General features: G+C 43.8%; 2 protein-coding genes across 3 annotated transcripts; both read left to right on the plus strand.

The window, feature by feature from the left end:
• The first annotated feature begins 6,638 nt into the window (after nt 1–6,638).
• Nucleotides 6,639–11,787, plus strand: LOC104638389 (D(1)-like dopamine receptor). The gene is given in 2 exon segments (XM_075758269.1): nt 6,639–8,637; nt 8,639–11,787. Coding segments are annotated over 2 exon segments (1,437 nt in total). The 5' UTR covers nt 6,639–7,384; the 3' UTR covers nt 8,823–11,787.
• A 13,775-nt stretch (nt 11,788–25,562) lies between these two features.
• FGFBP3 (fibroblast growth factor binding protein 3) lies at nt 25,563–27,014 on the plus strand. Of its 2 annotated transcripts, none has more exons than XM_075757524.1 (2): nt 25,563–25,658; nt 26,339–27,014. In XM_075757524.1, the coding sequence occupies exon 2, from the start codon at nt 26,427–26,429 to the stop codon at nt 26,949–26,951; it is 525 nt and encodes a 174-aa protein (XP_075613639.1). In that variant the 5' UTR covers nt 25,563–25,658; nt 26,339–26,426; the 3' UTR covers nt 26,952–27,014. The 2 variants fall into 2 exon arrangements, with proteins under 2 accessions (XP_075613639.1, XP_075613638.1); XM_075757523.1 differs by lacking the exon at nt 25,563–25,658 and adding an exon at nt 25,684–25,891.

The following is a 27,014-nucleotide window of genomic DNA, read 5'->3' on the forward strand; positions in this document are numbered from 1 at the left end:
GGTACTGATTACTATAGCAATGTAATCTATTTTGCATTTCTGTTTAAAAAGCGAAATAAAAAAGCGCTTTGCTCTGCCACACTGAAAAAAGGCAGCCACTATCATAAAATACCTAAGCAGCTGGACACGCTGCTTTGTTCAATAGAGAAGGTGCTGCCTTTTGTGCTGTGCAACTCAAAACTACAGCTTGCAAACTATTGCAAGAGGGCAAAGATTGCATTAAACCCATCTGTCTGCCTGCTAAATAATGGGCTGTGTCAGGAGCCACCTCAACCCCAACATTACTCCAGCCAGCCTTGTGTGCTGCTTTGCCTTGCCCTGAAGGCTGCCAGTGAATGGTGCTCCAGATAAGAATAGTCAGGAGCCCCGTCCCAGGGCTGCCTGGGCATTAAATCTTCTGGTTTTACCTTCTGGATTTTGAGCTGTTCCTAAATGTCACACTGGGCATTTCATCCCTGCCTGAGTTGGGAAGGGTACCTGCTCAAAAGTGTTTGCCTTTGAAGGTGCTGAATGAAAAATACTCGTGTTCAGCCACTGGCAGCCTCCAAGGCAGAGGGCCGGGGGTGATAAATTGCCAGCCCTGTTCTCTGGTCTGAGCTTCTTAGGTGGAAGTAGCTAACTAGAACTGTGCTGGGGACGGACAAGCTGGGGGACATGATAAAAGCTAAGCCACTGAGAACAGCAGACAGGGAAAAACCAAGATACTCACTTATGCTGGTTCTGAAGAATAATGGAAGGAATAATATCTTGCTAAAATAAAACAATAGGATGATCGTATTGGTGTGATAACAACACAGAACTTCCCTGGAGAATGGGCTGAATTACTGAAGTTCATCAGAAAAGTGCCATCACCAAAGGTGACCTGTTGAAAACTTGCAGTGCAGGATGCTCAAAAGATGGATGAATTTTGCCTTTAAACTAAGCCTTACCCAGCAAACTAAAATAAAGGACAAAGACTCCTTTTATCATTATCTATAGTGAAATATGAGCATGATTTTTCTATTTAGTAATAAGTATTCACTTGTTTCTTGGCACAGTACTGAACTAATTTGTTTGACTTTTTGGAAGGAACATCTATAAATGTTAAATTTCTTTATGTGTATTCATCACTAACAGAAAAGATGAAAGAGAAATTTAAAGTAAGATAGCTCAGGCTAAATGAACAGTTATGTACATTGCTTTGCAAAGCAAACCCTTTTGAATAAGTTGTTCTCTTTCATGCTGTTCACATTAAAGTTGCAATTCAAATGACAGTTGATTTGACCTCCTACACTGCTTCAGTCCTCACACATTTATTTTTATGGCTTTTAAAATAATTTTTAAATCTAGCTATTATTTTTTTAAAAGTTTCTCACTTAAATATATTTTGTACTCTTTTGTTATTTACAGTATCTAGTATTTAGAGTAGTCATATGCTAATCACATTAATTCTATTTGAAATGGTAGACTTCCATAAAATGACAAAACTAATAAAAATGCTGAAATAAGAGAAGAGTGAAGGAGGCAGAATCTTTACATTAGTGCTAGCTATTGCTTAAGGAAAGCACAGAGACGTTCAAACAAATGTGCAATTCTGAATACCAGGAAAGCAATTTGGCAAAACCCCAACGTGGTGAAATGATGAATGCCTGGCGATAGCTAAGCCGAAGTGCAGTCCTGTTGAATTCTGGGGTACAGCTCCTAAACTACCTACTGAAAACAGGCTTAGGAATAGTAAACTGCAGCAGACAGAGGATAAGAAAGGAATTAGAAGGGGTGGTACGGCCCTAAATGGATCTGTGCATTTCCTGTATCACCAGAGGTTAAAGGGAATAATCAAAGAAGATTTAGGCAGTACTAGGAAGGACAATCTTGCCTTCTCTACTTCAGTTCCAAACTGGAGAACATGATGGGAAGACAGCTACCCTTGACCTAATCTTTTCTAATAGTGAAAATAAGACATTCTCTCAGACTGAAGAGTAGCTATCATATAAATCCAAGCAATCCTGTCATTTTAAAAGCATAAGAGTCATCATGTCCAGGTGGCATACCCAAGAACTCTGAAAGCACTTACAGATGAAGTGGTTAGGCTATTAGCAAAAATATGCCTCTTTCATTTGAGACCTGAAGGGTCAAAATAGTACACCTGTATTTAAGTTATAACTCTACAGTTGTGTCTCCAGGCATTCCCAATGAGGGATTTACTCAGGACATTGGATTGAAAAGTAGAGTCTCAACTAAATGCCTCGGTGTCTGCTAGAAGCCAGTATCAGGCCCCTAACTAACACCCACAATCTCTATACTGAGAAAACTCTGAAAACATCCCAACTTTTAGGTCCAGATATTCTTGTGTATACTGCCTAGATATGTCCTGACCCAGCTGCAGCAAAGAGACTCCAGCGTGTGCTTACCCGGTCACTCTCTGGGCACGCTGGGAAGCAAACGGGTACAACAGCAGGAAGGGAGCCAGGGCGTGCTCTGACCAAGTTCCTGTCTGGATGAGAATGTTGACGCATGCTGCAATACACACCTACAGCTCAATTTAGGCAAAGCTTGAATGATCCAGTCACTAGAAGAACACAGAACCACTCTGTTTAGATTACATAACACGTGCACAGATAATGCAGAGACCCTGTATCTAGGCGGTTTGTCAATCATACTACAAGAAAACACCTTATTGATTATGGTAGGAAAGGATCTGATCTGCAAAGAGACGTCATTTCTGGTATAAAATACTGTCTTGGTTTTGTCAAAATAGCAACAAGGGAGAATTAAAGGCAATTAATCTTTGACATTTTAAATTCCTTAAATATTATCCTTCATGAAAGATTGCTAAAAAAATTAAGAAACTTCCCTTTATCTCTCAAAGAAATCTGTTTAACCGCTTAGTGGTCCAAATATACAAGCAGTAGCATCTTCACTGCTGAGTACCCATTGCATCGTGATACCAGCAAGTGTTGTGGAAAAAACCTGTAGTTATCGTTCTCCTAGCATCCTGACACAAGAAATCCCAATTGCAAATAGGGACTGCCTTCCAAATTAGATCATATGAAAGCATCACAGCATCCCCACAGACTGGTATTCATAAGCTATCACATAGTGATGCTTGGAGGGCCTTTCCAAAAAGTGAATTTGATATCTCTGGCCTTTATATCTGGGAGAGAAGCCAGGCACTTTTCCCAGAAAAGTAATTTAGTTAAATATTACATCAGTTTTATTCCTCCTTACTTAACTTTAAAGGTATTCCAAACTCAAGAGCTGATTAACTAAACAACTCATAGTGAAATCACTTTAAGAACCGTATTAACTTCAAATGATGTGAAGAGCTACAGTGAACTCTGTATTGGACATCACACATTCAAATTATTTCTGTTAAGCCTGAACAGACTAAACATGCTTTTGATACTTAGCTGTTGATTTAGTTATTCTTTCTTTAACTTGTCTAGACAGTTTCTGAAACAATGAATTATTCAGTGACTTCCAGTTCTATCATACAGTTAATCCATATCTCTGTAACACAAAGGTCATTTGTTTTCAACACTAAATGCTGGATTCGCTATACAAATAAATTAGTGGTCTCAGTATGTGATCAAGTTCACAAAAATCACATGGCATTGAAAGCATGAATGTAATATATAAAGCCAAGATGATAAGTGTACACACACACATATATATATGTACAAAACTGGATATATTCTTTAGCTATACAGAGATGGATAGATGGATAGACAGATAATCACACTGGTTTCAGACATAGTTTTGTTGCCTTCAATGACATTTCCTTCCAAGACATTTAAAATCTGTCCCCAAAAGTAGCTGTAAAGGTAATCACAAAACCCAGTTTAGCCTGATTCACATACTATCAATGTTTTTTCAGACTGCAAGGAAGACAACTTATTCAGAGCATCATTTTATCGGTACCTCAATACATCTTTACACAGCGTGATCACATTCCATTATATTATACTACTTCATGAAATTGGTTATAATAATGCTCCCCCATTTGGACAAGATTTCAAAATTAAATGAACTATTTAATTAACCACTGTTGGTATTATATTCTTTTGACAAAGCAGCAAGGATTGGCACTGGATACATGTGGCTGAAGCCTACAGTTGTTGTCTTTATGAGACCAGGTAGTGTCAGTGAGCGTTGGCCTTAGTGCAGTGCCCTTCCAGGAGGCACCTTGAGGTTTGGGTTGAAATATGTCCTCTTGAGGTGTTGAATTTTAATCTGTTTCCAGCCAGCTAGCACGTTAGGGACCTAGACAGAGGCAGGAGCTCCAAATGCAATCATAGGAAACCATTAAAGGCTTAATAGTAAGTTCTGAATCAGATTTCCTCTTAATCATAGTATGTGCTGTAAATATGTAAATATTTTGGGATGAGATAGTTTTACGAGGGAGAAGTAAGACAAGGAGAAGGAAAGGGGAGGGAGAAGGAAACTGATTTAGTTTGTTATATAGGTTTACCTGACCAGGCTTCTTTCTCTTCTTGAAGGGAGAGATTTTGGACACAGTGACTACGTTTAAAAAATATACAATGTAGAGACATATATATTGCGATATGTTTTACGTATATTCTCTGGGTAAGTTTATTTTTTCACAGATGGAATGAGCTTGCGTATATTCTGGAGTCACAAGAGACCATTTTAGCCAGTTCATTAGTATTATACGTTATTTTGCTCAGACCCTCCCTATTCTGTCCTGAGTAAGATTAATTCAAGAAATAGCTACAGGCCTTAAAATCAAAGTTTATGGCATTTTCAACTTGCTGCACACATTGATTTTCACACAGCATTGTGTTTTCCCCCATGTCTCTCTTTCCTCCCTCTCCAATAAGCTTATTCTTCACTCCCCCATGCCCAATATAGGAATAAGAGCAGGGCAATGTTTCTATTCCTGTCTTTGCCACTGACTCACTGTATCATTTCTTAAGCATTTGCATCTTACACTTGGATCCTCTGGTATCTAACAAGATGAATGTGTCTGTTGATGTTTTCTTTAGGATAAGAGCATTTGTAATGTCTCCCTCTGTGTGGATTCTCTTGTGTTTAATAAGGGTTGAGTCCTCACTGCAACCTTCCTATTGGTGAAGGTATTAGTAGGGGTCCTGACTTCTACCCAGATGCCTACTTTAATTACAACTGTAGGAAATTAATTTTCTGAGGCATCTACCTCTCAGTCAGATTTGACTTCAGTCAACAGCCTCAAAATTTTGAGGCATTAAAAAATATGCACACAAACCAGCATGATGACACACACTTCAATTTATAATAAATGCTAAAAAGGAGCTAGAGATATTTGTAGAGCACAATGAGATCCTGGGAATGGGAGTGACACAGAGATACTGAAAACCGTTGTTTTTATAAGGATAGTGCTAGCTACCTTCCGCTATGGAGCCATGTAGCACTACTATCTGCTGAATATGCAAAAGCATCGCTCTTTCCTTCTCAATGCTGTACTGCCTTAATTCCATCTACTGTCCCATTTACAATTCTTCACAAATATATTCCGTTCTTCAGGGTCATTCTACTGATTGTTAAATAAGAGTAAATGTATTGAGGCAAATTAGCAAATTTCTTACAATCTAAAATTTAGAACTTAGTATTGGAATGAAAATCAGAGACCTGCTGTGGTTTGCAGATGTTGGCAAAATCCATGTATTTGGAACTATAGATGGTTCTGTAGTTCTATAAGACAAAGTGTGGATTTGGCTCTTACCTTATAGCCTGTGTTATTTTGACAGCTACTGCTGTTTTGACAAAGATTCTAGATAAATTGTTTGAATTATGAGTTAGTCTTATAGGCAAACACCTTAACAAGGAATGTGTTCCAGTTTTCAGTGTCACAGCAGAAATCACACTATGGGTTGCATTATGAAGACTCTGGTCTCCAAGGCACAAAGCAACTAGGATCTTATAAACCATGAGCAAATGTTAACAATCTGTTATGAACTAGTACAATCCAGCTAGTTCATCTTTAATATGCTGATTTTTACAGGCTAAGCTGCCGGCTTTGCTATTGAAAATTTGCTTAAAAAATTTCCAGTCTCTGTTCTAATTACCAAGAATATCATAACAGTACAATGGAAATCAGATACTTACTGGCTAGAAAATTATTTGTATTGCCACTAGTTGATGAAATAGGAGGCAAAAAAAAATTTAAAATACCTCATCATCTAAAAATAAATACCTGTTTGCCATGTTAGTTAATTACAGGACTTGATATTTTGTGTTCACATTCCAATCTCTTTTTTCTCATGACAGGATTACCGTATAAATTCTTCCAAAATAAAGGATTATACCCTATTTGCATTATGGTACTTTATTGGAAGTAGGCTGTAAATATATGCAAGACATTTATATGACAACATGTATATAATTACAACAGCAAATGGAAGACTATTGAAATATATCAGAACACACCTTTGGCTGAAAAATACAGCAGCAGGTTTTGGGTGCTTGTGTCTGAGGAAATGCACGAACAACCTTCTGCCAAAACGCAACAAATCCAAACTAGAGATGTCTTAGGTTTCTATGGTTTTGGTTTCTTTACGTAGGATTTCATTTCGAAACAAAAAATAAATAGCAAAATACTGTTTTGATGAAAACACAGCTTCTAACAAACACCCAGATTTGACAGCATTCTCAATGTAAACAGACGCGAAGTGCTCTCCCGCTCTTTAAGAAACCTGAAATTTTGATCGTGGTCTCCAAAAGCAGGAGATACTTGGAAAGCGCCACATCCTCGCCCCTGACACTTATACAAGCACAAACTGAAGACTGCAAAAAGGCTCTTCCCAGGGCGATGCTGTGGCGACATCTCCCTCCCTGCAGATAACGAGGGTCGCTTGATCCTGGGCATTTCCACGCCGTTCCCCACCCGGCAGCAAGCTCCGTCTGACCGCGGGCTCGCCCCTCAGCTCTCCCCAGCGGCGCGGGGAGCCGCAGCCCGCCGGCGTGCGGCACACGGAGCCCCCCGAAAGTTGCTCCTCGTCCATCCCAGCGCTCCGGGCGGAAAGCCGCGGGTCTCCCCCGGCACGACGCAGCTCCACCGCAGAGGGGCTGCCGCCGCCGCCCGCTCCGCACTCCCGCCGCAGCGGGACGGTCCCTTCCTCGGAAGGAGCCGCGGCGAGGCGAAAGGCGGGCGGCCCCCAGCCGCCGCCGCGGTGAGTAGCCCCGAGGCAGCCCGCCCCGCCGCCCGCCGCCGCCGCGGGGGAAACTGAGGCAGGCGGCGGCGGCCAGAGATGCCCCCGCGGGCGGCCGCCCTCCCGGCCCCGGACGGCGCCGGCTGCCAGGGGTCCCACCGCCCCCTCGGGGGGCGTCCCGCCGGCAGGAGCGGCCGGGGAAGCGGGGCCGGCGCTGCCCCGCGGGCGGAGCCGCGGCGGCCGGGGGAGCGTCCCTGATGGGGAGCGCGGCGGCGGGGGGCGGCCCGCGGGGGCTGCGGGCCCTCACCGGGTGCCTGCTGGGCGCCCTGGTGCTGAGCACGCTGGTGGGCAACGCGCTGGTGTGCCTGGCCGTCCTGCGCTTCCGCCACCTGCGCGCCAAGGTCACCAACTGGTTCGTGCTCTCGCTGGCCGTCTCGGACCTCTGCGTGGCCCTCCTGGTGATGCCCTGGAAGGCGGTCACTGAGGTGGCCGGTGGCTCCTGGCTCTTTGGCAGCCGCTTTTGTGACACCTGGGTGGCCTTCGACATCATGTGCTCTACCGCCTCCATCCTCCACCTCTGCATCATCAGCCTGGACCGGTACTGGGCCATCGCCAGCCCCTTTCGCTATGAACGCAGGATGACGCAGCGCCTTGCCTGTGCCATGATAGCCATGGCCTGGGCCCTTTCCATCCTCATCTCCTTCATCCCGGTGCAGCTACACTGGCATAAAGCCAAGGACATGAGATATCCAGGCTCCTTGCTGCCTGGGACGCCTCGCTGTGATGTCAGCCTGAACCGCACTTATGCCATCACCTCCTCCCTTATCAGCTTCTACATCCCCGTGGCCATCATGATCATCACCTACACCAGGATCTACCGAATTGCCCAGGCCCAGATCCGCCGCATCTCTACCCTCGAGCGAGCAGGGGGGCAGTGGCCAGCCCACGGCAAGGAGCCCACCTCCTCTTTGCGGAGTTCCCTGCGCAAGGAGACCAAGGTGCTGCAGACCCTCTCTATCATAATGGGAGTCTTCGTTTGCTGTTGGCTGCCCTTCTTCCTGCTCAACTGTCTGCTGCCTTTCTGCCAGCCCGAGCTGGAGAGTGACCATGAAGGACAGTCACCCTGCGTTGGCCAAACCACATTCAACGTCTTTGTGTGGTTTGGCTGGGCCAACTCCTCAGTGAATCCAGTGATCTATGCTTTCAACGCAGACTTCAGGCGGGCTTTCAGCAACCTGCTGGGCTGTCGGAGCTTCTGCTGTGGCACACCAAGATCCACTGTGGAGAGGGTCAACTTCAGCAATGAGCTGGTGTCCTATCACCATGACACTACCTGCCAGAAGGAAGGAGCTGCCTCATCGTCAGTACCTGTGCCTGTGGTCACTGCCTGGGTGCAGGCTGTACCCCATGCTGTAACCCTTCAGGGAGAGGACAGCAGCGAGGAGATGTCTATGGAGAAGAGGCCTGTGACTTCTCAGACACAGGCTGCCCCTGGCAGCAGCCCCAAGTCATCAGGTGCCAGCCATTTTACAATTTGACTGCAAGGCAGAGCTATCCCTGGAAACTACTACTCCTTGTATGGGGCTTGGTGGGTATGAGGGACCCCATCACCCTGTTTCAGAGGGACAAGCGATTGTGTGTTTCTCTCACACACACAGCCATCCCATGGGGAGGGTTCACTTTGCCTGCACATGAGATACACCTGTCCCCCAGCCAACAAAGTCCCATCCCAGAGGGATGGGGACCTGCTGCTCTTACCCCAGAGGGGTGATGGGTGTATGAAGTCCACCCCAAAAGCATATAGCAACCACATACTAACCTTTTTCCACGATCACCTTCATCCCTTACTTTCTTTCACAGTCAGTAGACATTTCCCATGCATTTGTTCATCCCCATGCTTCAATCAAATTTGTGATGTTTATTAAGAATAGTGAGATAATTAGATCAAAATAAAAACAACTCATAGTTTGAGACTCTAAAATATAATCTTACATAAATAAGTTAATCTTAGATGTAGTTTCATTGCTAAACCCCATTTTTTCCCCCTCTCGTGGTTTCACATCATACATGTGCATAGTTCTGGTCTTAAAGGTTTGTGTTTGATTTTACTTCTATGCTTATTTCAAAGCTGCCTGTCTGGATTTACATGTCTGAATCTGTGTTTAGGTGCTTAGATACAAATTGCTCTATTAAAATTTCATCATGATCTTATGTTGAGTCAAGACTGCTCAAAACCCTGGAAAAATAAGTTGCTTTTATGTAGGACCCCATCACATTTTCAGGTCCCAAACTTTGGTATCCAGGCTTAATGACACCGAACTAGGATCTTCCTCATCCTTAAATGTTATAAAGTGCAGTGTTGTGTTAGGCTGAAATTACAGAAGGATGATGTTTGAGAGCTAACACTACAACTCCAGTGCGATTTAAGCTGCTGTCAGCTGAGACACCTGCAATCCTTCTTTCTCCTACTAGTTCAGGCAGCTGATCCTTCCAGAAAGCAAGCTGGTCCACAAAATAGAGAGTGACCAGATCATCGCTCTGCATTTCACTACTTGTAGACATGAACAGCAGCAAAAGGCAGAGCAAATGTGTGTTGGGTGGCTTGCAGGAGAGAAAATACTGGGGGATCTTGACGATCATTTCTGTATGTGTAAAAGGGTTCAGCAGACGTTAAGGGGATAAAGTAGCACCTCACTGTCCTCCCCTTCTCTGTCCACCACTTAGGAGTTCTGCTGCTGACCATTTACTACTGTGCTCTGCTAACCACTATCATTGCCCCAGTTTTCTGTCCTTTGCCAGATGGGTGCAACTCTCCAGAAAGAGACATCAAGAATGCTTACACTTCAAGAATTTTCTTGGACATTCAGTCTTATAGATGGCATGGCTAATATCTTTCAGAACAGTGATCCATGCTGACAAGTCAGCTGCTGAAAAGCCAGACTCTCCTCCCAGTGATCCTGCTCCTGTGAATTTAAACCATGTGTAGTTCTTAAGTCCCTGTACACATCTTCTCCCATCACATTAATTCTTATGGGAAAAATTGCTTTTACTATCCTGCTCTTTTCAGAAATGCATCCTTCATGGATAGTTGGGCGTGATGGCAATCTGTTCTTTGTGGCCAGGACTGGCAGGACAAGAGGTAATGGACTTTGTAAGAAAGACCAAGGCAAGACTTCAGAAAAACTTCCTAAGAATAAGGATAATTAAGCACTGGACTAGATTGCCTAGGGAGGTTATGACATCTCTCTCAGTAAAAGTCTTTAAGACAACATTGCTAAACATATCAGAAATGACACTGGCATTGTTAATCCTGTCTTGGGGCAGAGGCATAGTGTAATGGTCTCTCGAGATCTTTTCTAGTCCTCCTTCACTATGACAACATGACTCCTTAAGATGACTCCTTAAGCAATGAGCTCAAGATGTTTCAATTTTGTTTGTTTGTTTGTTTTGCATGCAATGATCCTTAGTTATTTTCTTGAAGGCAAAAAAACATACAGGTAATAACTTTTAGATCCCATTGGTGTATTTCCCTTCTTCTCTTAGCGATTACCCATGTTTCCTAGCATTTAACAACTATCACTCAGCATGCCTAGTGCCTCATCTGGAGAGCAACCCTGAAATAAATCTAGTATTTCCTTAAAAGAGATACAAGATCTGTTTTTTGTTTTCATTCCCTTTATTTTCTAGGTGATCACACATGAACTGTACATGGATTCAGATGCTAAAGGGTCAATCAATTTGTGATTTGCTACATTTCTTCCTTCTTACAAAAACCAGAAACATGTATCATAAGAGTGTCAGCATGTTTTATCTCCTCAAAAAAACCCCAGATGATATCCTAGAGCTGTAAGAGACTTCTCATCTCACCCCATCCACACTAGAACCCATCCTGGGGAGATACTGACACACCTGGTAAGATGCTATCTTGAAGCGTGACTCCCTCTGCTACACTTCTGTTTCTGTTGCAAGAGGTTCAGCTGGCTCCATCCCTCAGAGAGTTAACTCTGCCTGCCCACACACATCTTCCTTCTCGTGGGCAGGCAGTCTTCTGGCAGTCAAGGCCACACATGAAATTATGATGCACAGAAGCTTTTTTTTTTTTTTTTCCGGTGTATGTGTGCGTGCATACAGTGGCATTAGTAGTGATAAAGGCTGTTAATTAATGGAAGGGAAAAATTTACCTTCCCACAAGGTTTGCCCTGCCTGTCGAGATGTCTCGCCTAGGAAGTTGGACTTAATACATAGAGTGATGAAAACTTAGTGTATGACAGAGTGGGTGGCAGAAATTAAGCAATGAATATATTTGAATAACATTTTCTCTTAAGAATAATCAGAAATGCATGGTAGCTTTGATTTATGAAACTATATTTGTGTTAAGAATGGAAAAAGCTATTTGTATCAGTGCTTGTGGCTGTAGTTTAAATAAAGTTCATCAGTAGGTCAGAATGTATCTGAAAATAAATGGATATTTACCTGAAGAAAAAAACCTAGTCTTTACTGAAGCTTTTTAAAGGGACAATTTAAAATTGCTCTTTGTAAATTGTGCTGGAAATAATTGTTTGTACCTAATTGATAATGTTCATTACTAATGTGCAGATGATACACGTTACTACATGGGCCTTACAGCTGCAGACTATTGTAAGTGCAGTGTAATGTTCAAGGCTGCAGTAAATTTCAGAAATTGTGTATTATAAACTGTTTATACTCATTTTAAGTGGCACATTACTGAAGGTACTTCAGACTACACCTTCTGCTGTTGCTGATTTAATAACACATAAATATTGATACTGTATGTATTTTTATTTTCCTAGGCTAGGAAGGTTCCCAGATGTTAAGCATACTACAGACCATGCAGTTCTGTGAACAGTAAATGAGTAAAACTTATTTTCCTAATAATTTTTGCTAGTGATTAACTGCAATTTGTAGTTGAAATTTCTCTCATGACAGGGCAACCTGCTGTGTTAGATTATACAAGATTCAATTAGCATTGTTAGGTTCAAGTCTGATGGGATATATTAAAATTATTACAAAAAGCCAAAGGTTTACTTCAACAGAAATTACGAGACAAAATTATTTTCTTGCACCATTACAGTCACTCAAAAGAAACACCTTCTAAAGCAAAACCTTGGCAGTACTTTGTTATCCATTTCTGGGTCACAACTTTCTCGGCTTGGCAGGACAAAATGAGTCACAAATGACAACAGTATTATTTTAGGGACATCTATGGCTATTCCTCAGACACACTTTTTGTAACTCAGATCATCAAATCTACATACTACTTTATGTATTGACCGCAATATATGTAAGGTATTTTACTGACTAAAAGCAGTTCACTTCTATGCCTAGTAGTTCCACATTTACAATACCATTAACGTCACAATGACATAAAAAATAGCTTTTAAATTGCCTTGGTGTCGAAACAGTCCAACCTCACAGATACCTTATCTAAACACTCTTATTAGCCAATGTCTAAACATCTGAATCAAAACACGTTCCAGTTCAGCAAAGCAGGACTTTGCGATGTATACCAAATGCCTTCTCTGTTCAGTCACATAATTCCCACTCCCTTTCCTTCTGTCAGTCTGCAAAGCTCTCAACACCTATACCTCCAGAGCGCTCTTATTTCTGCCTATCACACAACTGAAAAGAACACAAACGTCTTGTGGTCAATTAAAAGCTTACGTAGCTGAGCTGACTCTGCAGCCCTTCTCAATATTACATCACACATGAGAAACAGGGCTAATGTCTCTGTAGCCTCCTTGGGTGGCCGTGGAGATGCTTATCCAGCTGAGAGCTTTTCCCTGCTGTCAGATTTCTCTGAAATTGTTCATTGGGCTAAAAAGCAAACAGCATTCTTTAAGGAAAAGGAAGCATAAGCTTCAAGACAGAGCTCTCTGGAGCTGGAGATAGAGCAGGGGGAAGACAAGAACTCTTTCTTCATGAAAGACCAAGGCTGGTTCCCACAGCCCTGTGTGGCAGAGGTGCCAGCAGAGATACCAGGTGACATTTCAGTAACCATCCATCAGGGGGTTGGTTCTAAGACCAAATGTAGTGCCACCAGTTACATGCAGCACCTTTGTAGCAAGAAATAACAGCAGGGCAGCAAAGATGTACCCAAACACCACATTGATGCAAAGTTTCATCTTGTTTTCTCAGCAATACTTTTAAACAATTAACTACCACACACATGCACCCTTGATATTATGCTTACATTTTTGTGTTCTGTTGTTTATTGCTTATCTGTTTGCCTGTCATCTTATTTATGTAGGGCTTTATTTTGCATTACACACAGACTTTCAGAGATCGCCATTGACTTTAAGAAGCTTGTTACAGCTACAGCACTGCCTCTATGCACATTGGTTCCAGGAATGGGAAGGGACTGAAAAAGCACACGTCACTTTGCATGAGAAAACATAAAGCCTTGGGATAATTCTATGATTCAAACCATAACAACAGAAAAATATATTTTCAAAGAAACTTCCCATTAGCAAAATCCTAATAAGCAAAACCTAAAAAGATTGGATTTCCCCCCCAGTCTCCTCCTCCCCTCAGATTAGAAGTCTACCCAGATATCCAATCTGCAGGGAAAAATCTTCCCCCTTCCCCCTCTTCTTTCTCCTTCACAAGTGCATGCAGACATGTGGATACTGCAGAGGGCAAGGCTTTCCAGCTCTAACTCTTCCCTTCCTTCCCACAACCCGCTGCTCCACCTTTGAATAATAAGCAAAGCAGGGGGAAAAAAAAAAAAAAGAAAAAGAAAAAGCACAAGGAAACCACCACCACCACAATGACAAATGATTCCACTGTCCAAAGTCTAAGCAGCCCCTTCTCAGGGCCAAAACCAGTATAGTCATATGGATATTCAGCTTTATATTTATATAAGCTTTTGGATTCTTCCACTTGGAGGTTTTCAGGAAGGGCACTTCATAAAAGGCCGTGAAAGTTATTTTAGCCTTTATATATTGCAAAATATATTTCCAAGACATCAGAGGAGATGATATTTTTCCAAAATTAGTCTTCTCTATTTCTTGCTAAATTGTTGTAATTTGTTTTGCTGAGTTGAATACAGACTAAATAACATTGTGTCTGTCCTTAGAAAGTCCATCCAAATATATGTACAAATGGAAAATTAATTAGATAGTTTTGATTTAGCAACTATTACATATAGTTGCTATGATAAAGGTAAAAATATTAAATCTCATCCACAAGTTTATAGTTAGGTGTAACTTCAACAAATGCTGAATTCAGTGGAAATATCAATGTAAAGGAAGTCAAGATTATACCTCAACTGTATCTATTTTGTTCTTATCCCTCTGATACTAAGGTGATGCCCTAACATTTCAGTAAAACTTTAATTTCAGTGGAAAACAGCTGACCTAGGTAGCAAAAAGAGAAATCTGTTATAAAACTCAGTTGCTGTAAGCATCTGTTGTTTTGCTTTTGCCAAAATCATGCCTCTTGTGTTGGATTTCAGATGATGCACCTACGCACACCATATTAAGTATATTTCAATCAGTTGAGTATTTCTCAGTAAAAATTCTTTTGTGAAAAATTCTCTGTTCTTCATAAGTTGGGTTTTTTCCTCACCTGGGGGGTTGAAGTGGATTTCTGGATGTTAAGCACTACCAGTCCGGTCCCCCTGGACTCTGATGTACTTAAGTGGTTTCATCACCATGGTTACAAACTCTCACCACATAACTTTATTTATCTCATTGTTATAATTTAAGAGTTAACTCACTTTCCTGAATCTTCTCCCCTTTCCTACTGCAGAGGGACATACAGCTGGATGCACCCTCTGGGCACAGGCTATTCCTCAGATTTCTGATTCTCTTAAGACCCGATTTGCATTTACACCAAAGAAAGGCACAAAGATGTTAGAGTAATGCATTTTCCTAGCATATTTGGCTTGAAATAAAACTTATGGTAATCCTGATCTGGGCTTGTTATCCCTCACCAATCCCTACCTGTATCTAATCATTCAAGACATTTCAGAAACCCCAAGGCTTATGACTGCATTCCACATTTTTGATGTTAACTGGCCACATGATAGGAAAACTGGCTATCAGTGGAACTACTGATAGCAATAAACAAAGTGTGGACGTGTATGCAGGATCTTTGCATGTGCATAGCATAAAATGAAGATGCTGGGGAAAATGTAGGTTTATCTTCATCAACCAGAGAAGTGGAATTTCATCTTCAGACAGTTTTATTTTAGTTTAGGTAGTGAGAAGACATTTCCATTTGTAAAATTTGGAAAAACCGTTGCTAGGTTCCCCTTTTTCTCTGAAGATCATTTTCATAGAGTTTTCTGCAGTTCAACATTTAAATATATTTTTAACTAATTCAATTCATCTTTGCACCCACCCTCAGTGAGAACACATCATTTCATTTTACTCTTTTCATATTTAAATCTGAACTGGCTGAATGGAGTTTATGTGCACTATTTCATGGGCTCAAATCCTGTGATGAATTTTATGTGAAAGGTAATGAACCATATGTGAGCAAGTTGTCTGTTCTATTACAGTCAATGGAGATCTAGACCGAACAGTCAAATGGGTCTGGAATGATTTATTGGACCAGGTGACGATACCTACTTGAGGATGAGAGGAAAAACTCCCTAGACTCTGACTCACTGAAGAGGAAGAAAAAACCCAGTGACGCAGGATAGTAACAGACAGGAGATAACATGATCAAGTGTGCAAACAAGTTGCATTTTTTGCTGTTGGTAACAAAGCTGAATCAGTTAGAGATCACACTAAGAACCTGACAAGAGGTTTACTATGTACATAGAGGTGGATTTGCTCTTTTGTTTGATGGTCAGCCTGAGAAGACTAAAATAAAAAGATATAAACCGAAGTGATAACAACTATCCATTTTCCAAAGTAGTTTAGATAAATGAATGCATAAAACCCGACAAACCATAGAGTGTTCACTAACGCCTAAATCTGTAATATAGTCAGAGGCAGCATAATGGCAAATGTTCTTGGTGCGCGTTTGTTAATAGGGAGGGAAATATAGAACAGAGCTGAGTTTCAAGACAGCAAACTGGTAATTAGACGTTTTGTCTCTTATGTTTTGGACAATAGCAGAATATTAGTACTGCCAAACTACATTGTGACCATAAATGAATTGATAGTGATAATTAATAACCATAATTTTTACTCTAAGCATGCTTATCCTGTAGTACCAGTGCTTCCAGGCCATGAATTACAGTAGCACCAGACTGATACCTCCTTGGTGTGCTGCCATCCTTTAGACTACAGCTCTTCAAGAGCTTAAAAGAAAACATCTGCCCCACTGTCACCTAGAAAGCCCTCTGCTAGAGTCACTCCCGCTATCAGGCCTTTCACAACCACAGCAATGGTCAAAAGAAACCCTCCGCTCTGCTAGGTGGATCTCTAAAAAAAACCCCAAAAATAAAAAACCAACCAAACAAAAAACCAGGGAAAGACTTGTCTCATATTTTCAAAAGCATTTCCCTTTCCCAAGGTGCTGGCACTGGGGGACATTGGCTGTTCCACATGAACATCCTTGAGGTGCTCTGCTTGTGCCCTTTCACACGGCGCGGTGGCTGCGCTACTTCTGGTATGGTCTATTCCTGCTGCGGCAGCCATTCGGGTAACTGTGTTGCAGGGAATCGGCGTGCTGGGCCTGCGCCTGCCTTTACTGCGTCACAACGGTGCTGTCCCACTGTCTTCTTCACAGTGCCCATGAAGAAGCTTGGAAGAGAATCCTTTAGAAACCAAATCGTTAGGTCAGTGGCATCAACAACAAAAGCCACATTTGCTGATACATGTATGCAGATGTTCCTCCAGTGCGATGATGTCCTTGCAAACAGTTTTTAAAAGGTAATAGTGACTACTTCTGCTTCTGTTTCCTTTCCCACTTTTCATTTCCAGCTGCACAGTGTCAGACCCCCTGTTTTGTCTTAGCGCTGACCACAGGTATTGACCACAGGGCCAGTCTGGCCACCTGGACCACTTTTTAGCCCAGCCTAACAGCATTTTACTCATAGGAAGATTCTTCTTGAAAACCAAGGTAATTTTTATTGACAGAGCTGCAGTAAAAGTTCTGCACCACTGATGCATTTCAAGAAGCTTTTAAGGCTAGATTTTAATAGGTATTAAGATAGCTAGCTCTCATGATAGCTGCCTAAATGACTTCATAAAATGTGCATATACAAGGCACAAGAAAGCATAATATATAGAGCAACTATTACTGAGAGCAATAGGGTGGTTTTGGAACACAACAGCTTACTGTAGGCTTCTTTCAAAAAGGGGCTAGATTTTCACTGTACTGCTGGCAACTTATGCTACTGAAGGACCATAAGGTAGCTTTAAAGATGTTTGTAGTGGAAGCCATTTCCATGAGGTGGGGTAAAAAGTTGCTTTGATGATCCTCAGAGGCAGCACCTTAGCACATCTGGGGCTAGTCCAGCAACATGAGAATAGAGATAAAGTGTAATGGCTTTTGTGCTGTACTGATATCTGACAATTCAAATAAACTGATTTTATTTGAAGCACAGGTCACTGCACTCACCACTGTCATCACTTTTGCTTCCAGATAATGCACAATAGCTAATAATCTGAATATGCATTACCTTTTTTTTTTTTTTTTTTAAATAGAAACAACATTTTAGTTCACTTCTGAATAATCCCCTTTGTGAATTTAAGCCTAACTTTCAGAGACAGGCAAGGTGGACAGGCACAAAATTTGAATTGTAAAAGTCTTGTTGAGCTTCAGTTGTTGTTTAGTATGTCTTACTTTTTAAAGCTGAAATGTGTAATTTTGGGGTGCACAAGCTGAGTTCAAACAGTGCCTCAAGTCATGTTCTTCCAAATTTTTTTTTTCTCCCCAGGTGTTGCTACAACATGCCTACTTCCCCTGCAGTCCAGTCAAAACAGTAATCCCTGGGAAAAACACTGACAGAAGATGAAGGAAATCTATATAGGATTAAAAAAAAAATAAACTTGAAGGCAAAACAGCAGTACAGGGGAAAATTTTCATGTATTTTAATACCACTGAGTATTGACACTAATATTCTACATTGCTTAGAAAAATCATACATTTCCATTCGGAAAGTGCTCGCCACTGTCTGTTAGCCTCAGCTATAGCACAGCTTCAACGAAACAGGCTTTTTTTCTCATTAACATGATATTCTGACTTGGGCTATAGGATTTTAGCGGCAGAAAACCCATCACCCTTGGTGAAGGTATCATGTGCAGTAGGAAAGGAAAACCTGTTTGTGCCATATTGCTCCAGGAACACAGACCTCTAACTTCAGTCTACTAATACATGCTACAACGGAAAATACAAAGAACTTCAGCACCCCCAAGGGCCTAACCTGGAAGAACTGGATGTACCTAGCAGAAGGAATCATTGTGATTTTGATAGCCTTTAGGCTGAGCATCTAACATCATGCAAGCTTGTATCCACATACTGGATTTTCCTAAATTTCAGTCTGCCCGCATGCAATCCCACTGCTCTATACTGCCTGCCACCACGAATCTTCCATATGCTACAAGCAGTTCCTTCTGGTCCTGATAGTGTGGTGTTTGCTGTGATTCTGTTACCACCTGACCTGGTAATCATAAAGGTCTCATCACTATGCTCTCCTAATAAGTCAAGGTGTGGAAAAAATATTTTCCACTTCTAACTGAGCCTTTTAGGCCCAGAGAGACCAGGATGCAGAAAGGGAAAGCAACTAAAATCTGCTAACAGAAGAAAAGGCATATACCTGACCATGTTGGATAGAGACTGCCCTAAGGGTAAAGTGCATGCAGAAGGTGCTTTGTCCAGCCATGGAGCTAACACTCTGCACACCTCTTGTCTCCCACCTCCAACACACAGCTTTCTTCTGGATGCACTCAGTCCACAATGCTCGATGGCCACTCAGCAACGTAGCCCACCACAGAGCAGAGGGGACGGTGGGCTGCAGCACAGGGAAGCAGCGGAGCGTCAGGGCAGGACTTCATTTATGTGGGTTTTCTCCTTTGAACCTCACCAAAACACAGGCAGACCCAGCCCACATCTCCAGTGGGATAGGCTTGTCTGGCTGGCTGTCAGGATGCCTGGGTATTTGACATTCCTGATTTAGGGATGAGAACACTTATTCAACCTGCATTTCAGTTTTGCTGTACGAACCACAACAGTAATACCCATTTCCTTCCTCACAGAGCAAAGGGGACGAATTAACTAGTTTCTCCACAACTCTGAAGCACTAGCACAGACGTAAAAAAGGTTTCTAGGTTTTGTGATTCGTTTTTCTTTCTAAATTGAGGGGGGAAAGCCTCTTAGAGTGATTTTTATCATGTTTAAGAAATAGAGAAGGAACTTCAGTTTATCAGCTGTCCAATTCTGTCCTATTTTTCTAATCCCTTGCTATGTATTGAGAGTAGCAAGGCAACAAAGAAAGTAATTATGCTCTTTGGGAAGAACAGCGACTATGGAACGTGAAGGGAAAATTATGGTTTGGGTATAACTTCTGTTATCGCTTCCAAACTTTCCACAGCTGCCTACGTGAAGTTCTCCACATGAATCAGAAGTCTTTCATAGACGTGTTAGGACTACGGGTGTAGGCAGAGCCTGGCAGCAGAACTCACAGAAGCTACAGTGCACCTGGGCTTTCTAGACCAAAGAGCTAGAAATGGCAAACTAAAACAAGAAAACGGATGGGTAAAAATGTACAAGTGCAGTGTTTACTATTGCTCGCTTTTATGGGCAGATTATTCCATATCTTCTGCCACAAGAATAAAATACCATCTTTTCTAACACACAAAAGAAAATGCCAGATCTACTTGAAAAAAACTGTGCCTGCAGCAAAGGCTTGGTAACAGGATGCACATTTGTATCAAACTGGAAAACACCCTTTTGGAAACTCGGTGGCCTGTACAGTGTTGAGGCAAACACACGCAAACAAGAATATGCTGTTCAGCTGCTTTTATTAATATCAGGTTCTTAGTTTTCCTTTTACTCAGGTGTCTTTCCTTGATGTTTCTTTGTTACAGTGTTTTTATTTGATGCTTATGCATAGTATAGTTGTACTTAAAAAAACACAATATCAAACTGGTTTTATTTTTGTAATACAAGAGCCATGAATCATATGTTGTCAGAGTGTACATAGGCTTGTATAGCCTGTGTATTCCTACCCCATAAAAATCACTTTAATTTATAGAGTAGTGCCAATTTCATTGTTTGCTAGTGTCTAATACACCACCATTCTCCCAACTACCTTAGATCTTCAGATAAAACCACAATATAAAAATAAAACCAAACATAACTATTTTTTTTAGAACATTCTCCTTTTAGATATGTGACATCTTTCATAATTGCCTCTTGTAACATTTACTCTTCCTTGTAATAGTCTACGTTTCAGCTCACATCATGGAAAACCAATCTCCAGGCTTCAGTTTGTGAGCAGTTTGGTGCAAGAATTAAGCTCTGAATAAAATCAGTGTCTGGACAAGTTGGATGTCTGAACTTGTTCCAGTTTCAGATGAGCTACTTTACTGTGATGATTTTCAGAAAGCATTATTCATGGTACTTTTTTTTTTTTATGAAATAAAATTAAGCATACCAGGTCAGTTTATTGTATGTTTGGTACATTAACCATTTAGGTTTTCTGGAATTTTAACTGGAACACGGTAGATCAGACCTTTGGCTCTAGAATTTTTAAAATTTTTTAAAGCTTGTATTTCAATATATAGTTTTGAATGTTTTTTACTCAAAGTACAAGACATTTAAACTATTTTAAAGAACTCAGTCTTCTGTTTACAGCTTGGTTGTCAAGTAATTATAATTTATTTCCTTTTTGAAAATCCCTGCAACTACATTTTGTTAATGAAACCCTCACAATTTACATTTTCAGAATGTGAAATTTCCTCGCATTTGACAAAAAGAAGAAAGAGAAGCAGCAAACCCACTCCTCCGAGTTTTCTCGGTGATCTGTACAACATGTTTCCTCCCACACATGGCAAATGGGGAGTTCATGCTGCAGTACCAGGTTTTACATTACCAGCCGTCTGCTATCCTCACGCTATGCCTGCTGCTTCTTGAATAAAAAATGCTCTCTCACACCATCTGATGCAGGCATTCTTGGGTAACATTTTAATAGATGTTCTCCTGCATCGTTTTAGCCCCTTTCTACTCTTTAGCTACTCTTCTCATTTAAATGATGAGATGAGCCTTTCCTAGCATGTCGCTCATCTCCACCACATTGTGAAAGACAGCAAAGAAATAGTCAAGATGCATTTGTTGAGTTCATTTTAACATTTCACATTTCTAGAAATGTTCAGATTAAATAGGGGGTTTCTCCCCTTCTGTCTGTGTCTAAAATAATTGTCCAAGATCAATTTGAAAGGCAAGTCTCTTTCATTCCACAATACTTGCATGGTTTTTTTAATTACACATAGGTCTGTATGCATGTTGCTACAACAATGAATCTATTTTCTGCTTCTTTAAGTTGACTGTAGGATGACTAGCCATAAGTTCTATGAAAGGAAATTAAGATACCAAAAAAGACCATTAAGTTGTCTGTGTAGTAGTAGTTGAAATCAGTTCTTTCTGCATTTTCTTTCACTATTAGAGGCCAAAGGCTGATTTATTTTGAATCAGCTTAAATAATGGAAAAGGCAAAGTTGAAGTTCAGCCTTTCACAAGACTTAAAATTTTGATCAGCTGATAGAAAAGCCTGGGGTAGTAGGGGTGTTTTAGCAGCTCCCATACCAAGCTCAACAAGGGGCATTGTCAATGCCGAGGGCAATCCATTAATTATACAGTGAAGAATGAAGGTAGGAAATAGTGGTCATGTGGGTTCTCTGCGAAAGGAGACAACAATGACTCTTTGACAAACCTTTGAGAAACAGAAATTAAAAAAAACCTCACAAGTTTGCCTATGATGGTAAAGAATAAGCATGGTAACCCTTACATGACTAAAAAGCAGCATCCTCACAGTGGAAAGCAGATTATCTAAGAAAATGTTTAATAGGTGGAATTTTAAATAGGAAAAATTACATGCTTCGAAAATTGGTATGTAGTTTTGTAGCTCTAATCAGAAGTACAACGATCTGAGTTGAGAACATACAAGTCAAAGCAAAAAAGGAATATATGCCTGGTGTGAGGAACAAAGCGGTTCCTATGGAGCAATGGAACCACTACCAAAAACTCAAATCACCAAGATTTCCTGAACTCCACTGTGAAAAACACAGCATTGGAGAACACAAGGCAAATGACTCAGATCAACTTGTGAAAAAACCTGCAGGGAATGTGAGACAGAAAAGATGGTGGAAACAGATGTGAAACATTTTTTATTAAAGCAAATGAATTGGGGAGAAACTGCATTCTGGGTGATTCTGAAGTGCCCTACAATGGCCTGGCTTCCAAGACAGCATTCACCAGCAGCATGATCTGTTGACTGAAAGATGGGCATATGGATGATTTTAAACAGGTTCTGCAGCATAATTGACGTGTAAATCTGCTAATCTCTGCTCAATACTACACATTTTCTTTATCTTTTCTATTCTTTTGCAAAAAGACATCTTTTGAATCAGAGGTTGGGTTGAACTTCATTAGAACTTTATTCGCAGGGAGGGCAAAAACCAACAAACACACCAAAAACCTTGACAAAGGCAATCTGACCCTGGAGAAGTGCTTAAATAAGATCTAGAAGAGACTTAAAAGGAAAGAAAAACTTGAGCAAGGAAATTCTTGTTTCACTTTGTTCCTTCTATGCTCTTGTAAACAGAACACAAACCCCAGAAAGTCAGCTATCTGCAGGTTAAAGGTGCTAATAATATATTAACTGGTAAATAACCTTACCAAACTCCTTTCTGTAGTCACGTTTATTTGCCAGCTTGTGACAGAAGGAGGAAAGAAGATGAAAAATGCTTCACAACTTTGCCTTGCAGTGCTCTTGCTCAGAGCAAGGGACCTTACAACTGTCTGCATTCAGAAGACCCTCCAGCATAACTGGACATGAAGCATTAGATGCCTCCACCAGTAAAACCAGTAAATACAGCATGCCCTTTAGGGATTGAACTTTTGAGGTGCCCAGCAGAGATGAATAGGAATGTTGGGCACTTTCCCAATATGTGTGAGGTAATATTTTACTCTGCTTCATGACCAGATTGAGAAGTCTGTCTCTGCATGGCTCTTCAACCACCAGTTTTTGTCTTTCATACCATGCAGAGCTTGGATGTCCTGAACGAAATCAGGTAATTGAGGCCAGTCTATCTCATTTTCTTTCCTCAATTCTTGAACAGTAGTAGCTTGTGTGAGATTTAAAGTAAACTTGTCCAAATCAAAATATAACAGCAAAACATTAAACACAGTAACATTTTCCTCCAAACCTGATGCGCTTAAGATGATAGCCTGCCATAAAAGCAATCCCAAACATATCTCACATTGCATAAATGATAGCAAGAATGTGGAAAATGGATAAGGATCTCAGTGTAGTAATATATAGCAGTTACAGGTCGTCAGAACTTAATCCAAAAGCAATACTAAGGTTTGGTGGACTAATAAGCTAACGCACATGATGTGCGTTATGCTTGCTGGAGCCACAGAGAGTTTTAAAAGTCACAATGCAGTTCTTTATGATGCCTCATGGTACCCACAGCCCTAAGTTAGATGCCAAGATTCCTCCTAAAGCCCATGGGAAGTCCTCAGCACCCATGAAAGGTATTTACAGTCCAGCATGCCGAGCATGGAGCCATGCACAGCTAACAGTCAGCTAAGCCTTGTCCTTCAGAATAGTTATATATGTAACTCCAGGACCGAAGGACATACCACCTTCCACTTCAGATTCTTGGCTGTAAACCCTCTCCTATGGTTTGTTGCCTAAGCCATTTTATTTCCTTCTCACAACCCTCTCACCTCTCCTCGAGCAGCCAGAGAGAGCAATGTCCCCGTGCTCTAAGTATGAAATGCAGCAGGGAAATGGGAGCTTTATCTGAAAATCCCCCCTTCTCCTTGAGTGGGAGGAAGGACTCTGCATCCCACACCTTCTCCAGCAGTTGTTCTCTCAGCCTCTGCAGAAGTCTTTCCTTTTTAGGACTCATTGCACAGAAAGATAAACAAATCAATCTCAGCCTCTCTTCCACCATCAAGTCCCACTGAATATTATTTCTTTGAAATAGAACAGCTCCATAAGCAAAGATTAGAGGGGTATGGTACTTGCTCTGACCCATCAGGGCAGCTGCCCAGTGAGCCAGCCTTGCAGGCAAACTAAAGCGTTCTTGGATCCAGCTCATGCTGCGACTAATCAAGAGCTGGTGCCTCGCACAGATATGGGCAGCAATGGGTGGCCGAGGGAAGACGGGGGGGGGGGGGGGGGGGGGGGGGGGGAGCCACGCTTAGACTAGCCTGAGGTGTTAATCAAACCACATCCTCACCCACGTGAGGATTTAGAACAGAAATGCATGCGAAAGCTGATGCCTAAACGTCCGGGTGCAGATGACTCGAAACACACCTAGACGCTCGTCTTCCTCTGTGGCCATAGTTGCAAACACCCCTCCCATGGATACCCTACTATAAGCACAGGGGATCTTTAAAGAAGTCACTGTAAAGGAGGGGTGACAAAAGAAACAAGCCTAGAGCAGACATCACTGCCACAGTCAGTCTCCATTACAGCAACACGTATCCCGTTGTGCAAGGGCGGCTACGTTTCGCTGTGCCCCCCGCTGCCGTGGCTGACACTAGGTGTCCCCCGCGCACCGGGGACAAGGCCTGAGCCCGCAGCAGGACGGCGGCGGTTCCACCACGGCGTCACCCCGACAGCACGGCGGTGCGGATAACATCGCCCCATCAATATAAACATAGGATATAAGTATACATGGGGGATACGAGGGTATCTATATATACAGGTCAGTAATAAGCTTTCCAAAAGCTGGTGACGGCTCAGCCTGGACCTCCCTCCCTTGCAAGCGCCTTGGGCGAGGAGCGTCTCTGCCGTGCGGGGCTGGGCTCGGCGTGCGGAGCAGGGACACGATCCGCTACGGCGGGGACAGCGGGCAGCTGCTGGGCACTCGAGGGCTCGCTGTCTTTCAGCTTAGTAGGAGGGTCAGAGTGATACGTAGTTCGGAACATCATCAGCCATGAAACTGAAGCACTTGTGGATTTTGAGAGTCTAAGTCCAACCAGAGATTTCTGAAACTGGTATCTGATCTCCCACCCCCAAACCGTAATTTAAAGTGCAGCAATTTAAAGATCACGTCTACGTTCTCTTGAAACTTCTGGCATTTTTTAAAAACACATCCTCTCTCTATAGAAACCTGCCTCCACATTAACAAAAAATAACCGTCCCAGAACAACCCACACTGATACCTTACTTCAGAAATGAGAATCTCTTTTTGTGATCTAACTCCATCAGTTTCAAAATAAAATAAATAAATCTATAATAAATCTCTCCCCCTCCCCCCGGTCCGCCCAAGGCACAGCCGCTGCTGCCCCACTCGGCACCCAGACCCCGCTCCCTCTGCCACCTCAGCCCCGGGACGGTTTTGCGGTACCGGCTTGCGGTTTCCTCGAACAAAAGTGGGGTGGGGGTGGCGGTCGGGGAACTTCCCGCAAGTCGATGCCGTCGGGGCCCAGAGCTCCCCGTGTGTCCCCGCGTACATGTCCCCCCGGCGGGCGGCGGGCCGGGGAGGGGCGTCGGCGGGGGCAGCCCCCGGCCATTGATAACCCCCGTTCCCCGGCCCCGCCGCCGGAGACCGCAGGCCGCCGCGCACGGCTGTCCCCGGGCGCCTCCACCGACCCCACAGCGCGCCGTGAGTGCCCTGGGGACAGAGCAGAAAATACCGGGGGGGCGCTGGGAGGGGGGACACCGGGTTCGGGGAGAAGCGACGGGGCTTTAGGGGAGCGGTTTGCTCCCTAGGAGTCGAGTCTGGTTGCCGACCGGCGGCCGCTCGCTGCTTTAATGCTGCAGCCGGCGAGTGCGGGCTGTCGGGTTACGCTGCCCCGGGGTTACGGCTTCCCGGCTGGGCGGGACCGGGTCCCGCTGCCCCGTCGCTATCGGCAGTCCGCCGGCGGAGCCGGGGGAGGGGGGAAACAAACTCATAACCTCGCGGGTTACGACCCCGCAGGGACAAGCCCGTTCTGCGCCCTTCTGCCGAAACCCACCCCGCCCGGCTCTGCCTGGGCACGACCCCGGGGGCTGCGCTCCCGCCGGGGCGGGCAGCGGGGGCACCCGCCCGCCAGTGTCCGTCTCTCCGCAGGGCGCGGAGGATGCGGCGGGCCCGCGGGCGCCGTGCCGGGACGCTCCATCGCTGAGGCACCGGAGGAGGCTCCCGCGGCGCCGAGGAGATGAGGCTGCCCCTGGCTCTGCTGGCCCTGGCCGCCCTGGGGGCTTCCGCCGCCGCCGCCGCCGCGGCGAGCCGGGAGGCGGAGGAGGCGACGCAGGCGGGGCGGTTCTCCACGCCGGAGCAGCACCGGTGCAGCTGGGAGCTGCGCTCGGCGGCGGGGGCCAGCGAGCTGCGGCTGAGCTGCCGGCCGCCGGCGGGCGGCGGGGCGGCGCGGAGCTGCGCCTACCGCGGGGAGCCGCGGCGCTGCCCCGCCTACGGCGCCCGCAGCCGCCAGTACTGGCGGCAGATCCTGGGCAGGCTGCGGCGGCGGCGGCACCCCTGCGCCCAGGGCGGCCCGCTCAGCGCCCGCCTCTGCGGCCCGGGCCGGGGGCCGCCCGAGGCGCAGCTCCGCCTGCTGCCCGGCCCCGGGCCCGGGCCCTCCCCGCCGGCCGCCACCGCGGAGCCCACCCAGGACCCGGCGGAGACCTACTGCGCCGAGCGGTGGCACTCGCTGTGCAGCTTCTTCGTCGGCTTCTGGGAGGGCTGAGCCGCCCCCGCCCCGCCGGGAGGGAGCGCGGCCGCCCGTTCCCCGGGCCAGGGCTTGCGTTCC

Source organism: Balearica regulorum, chromosome 7 (assembly GCF_011004875.1).
Source record: "Balearica regulorum gibbericeps isolate bBalReg1 chromosome 7, bBalReg1.pri, whole genome shotgun sequence".
Classification (NCBI taxonomy): Eukaryota; Metazoa; Chordata; class Aves; order Gruiformes; family Gruidae; genus Balearica; species Balearica regulorum.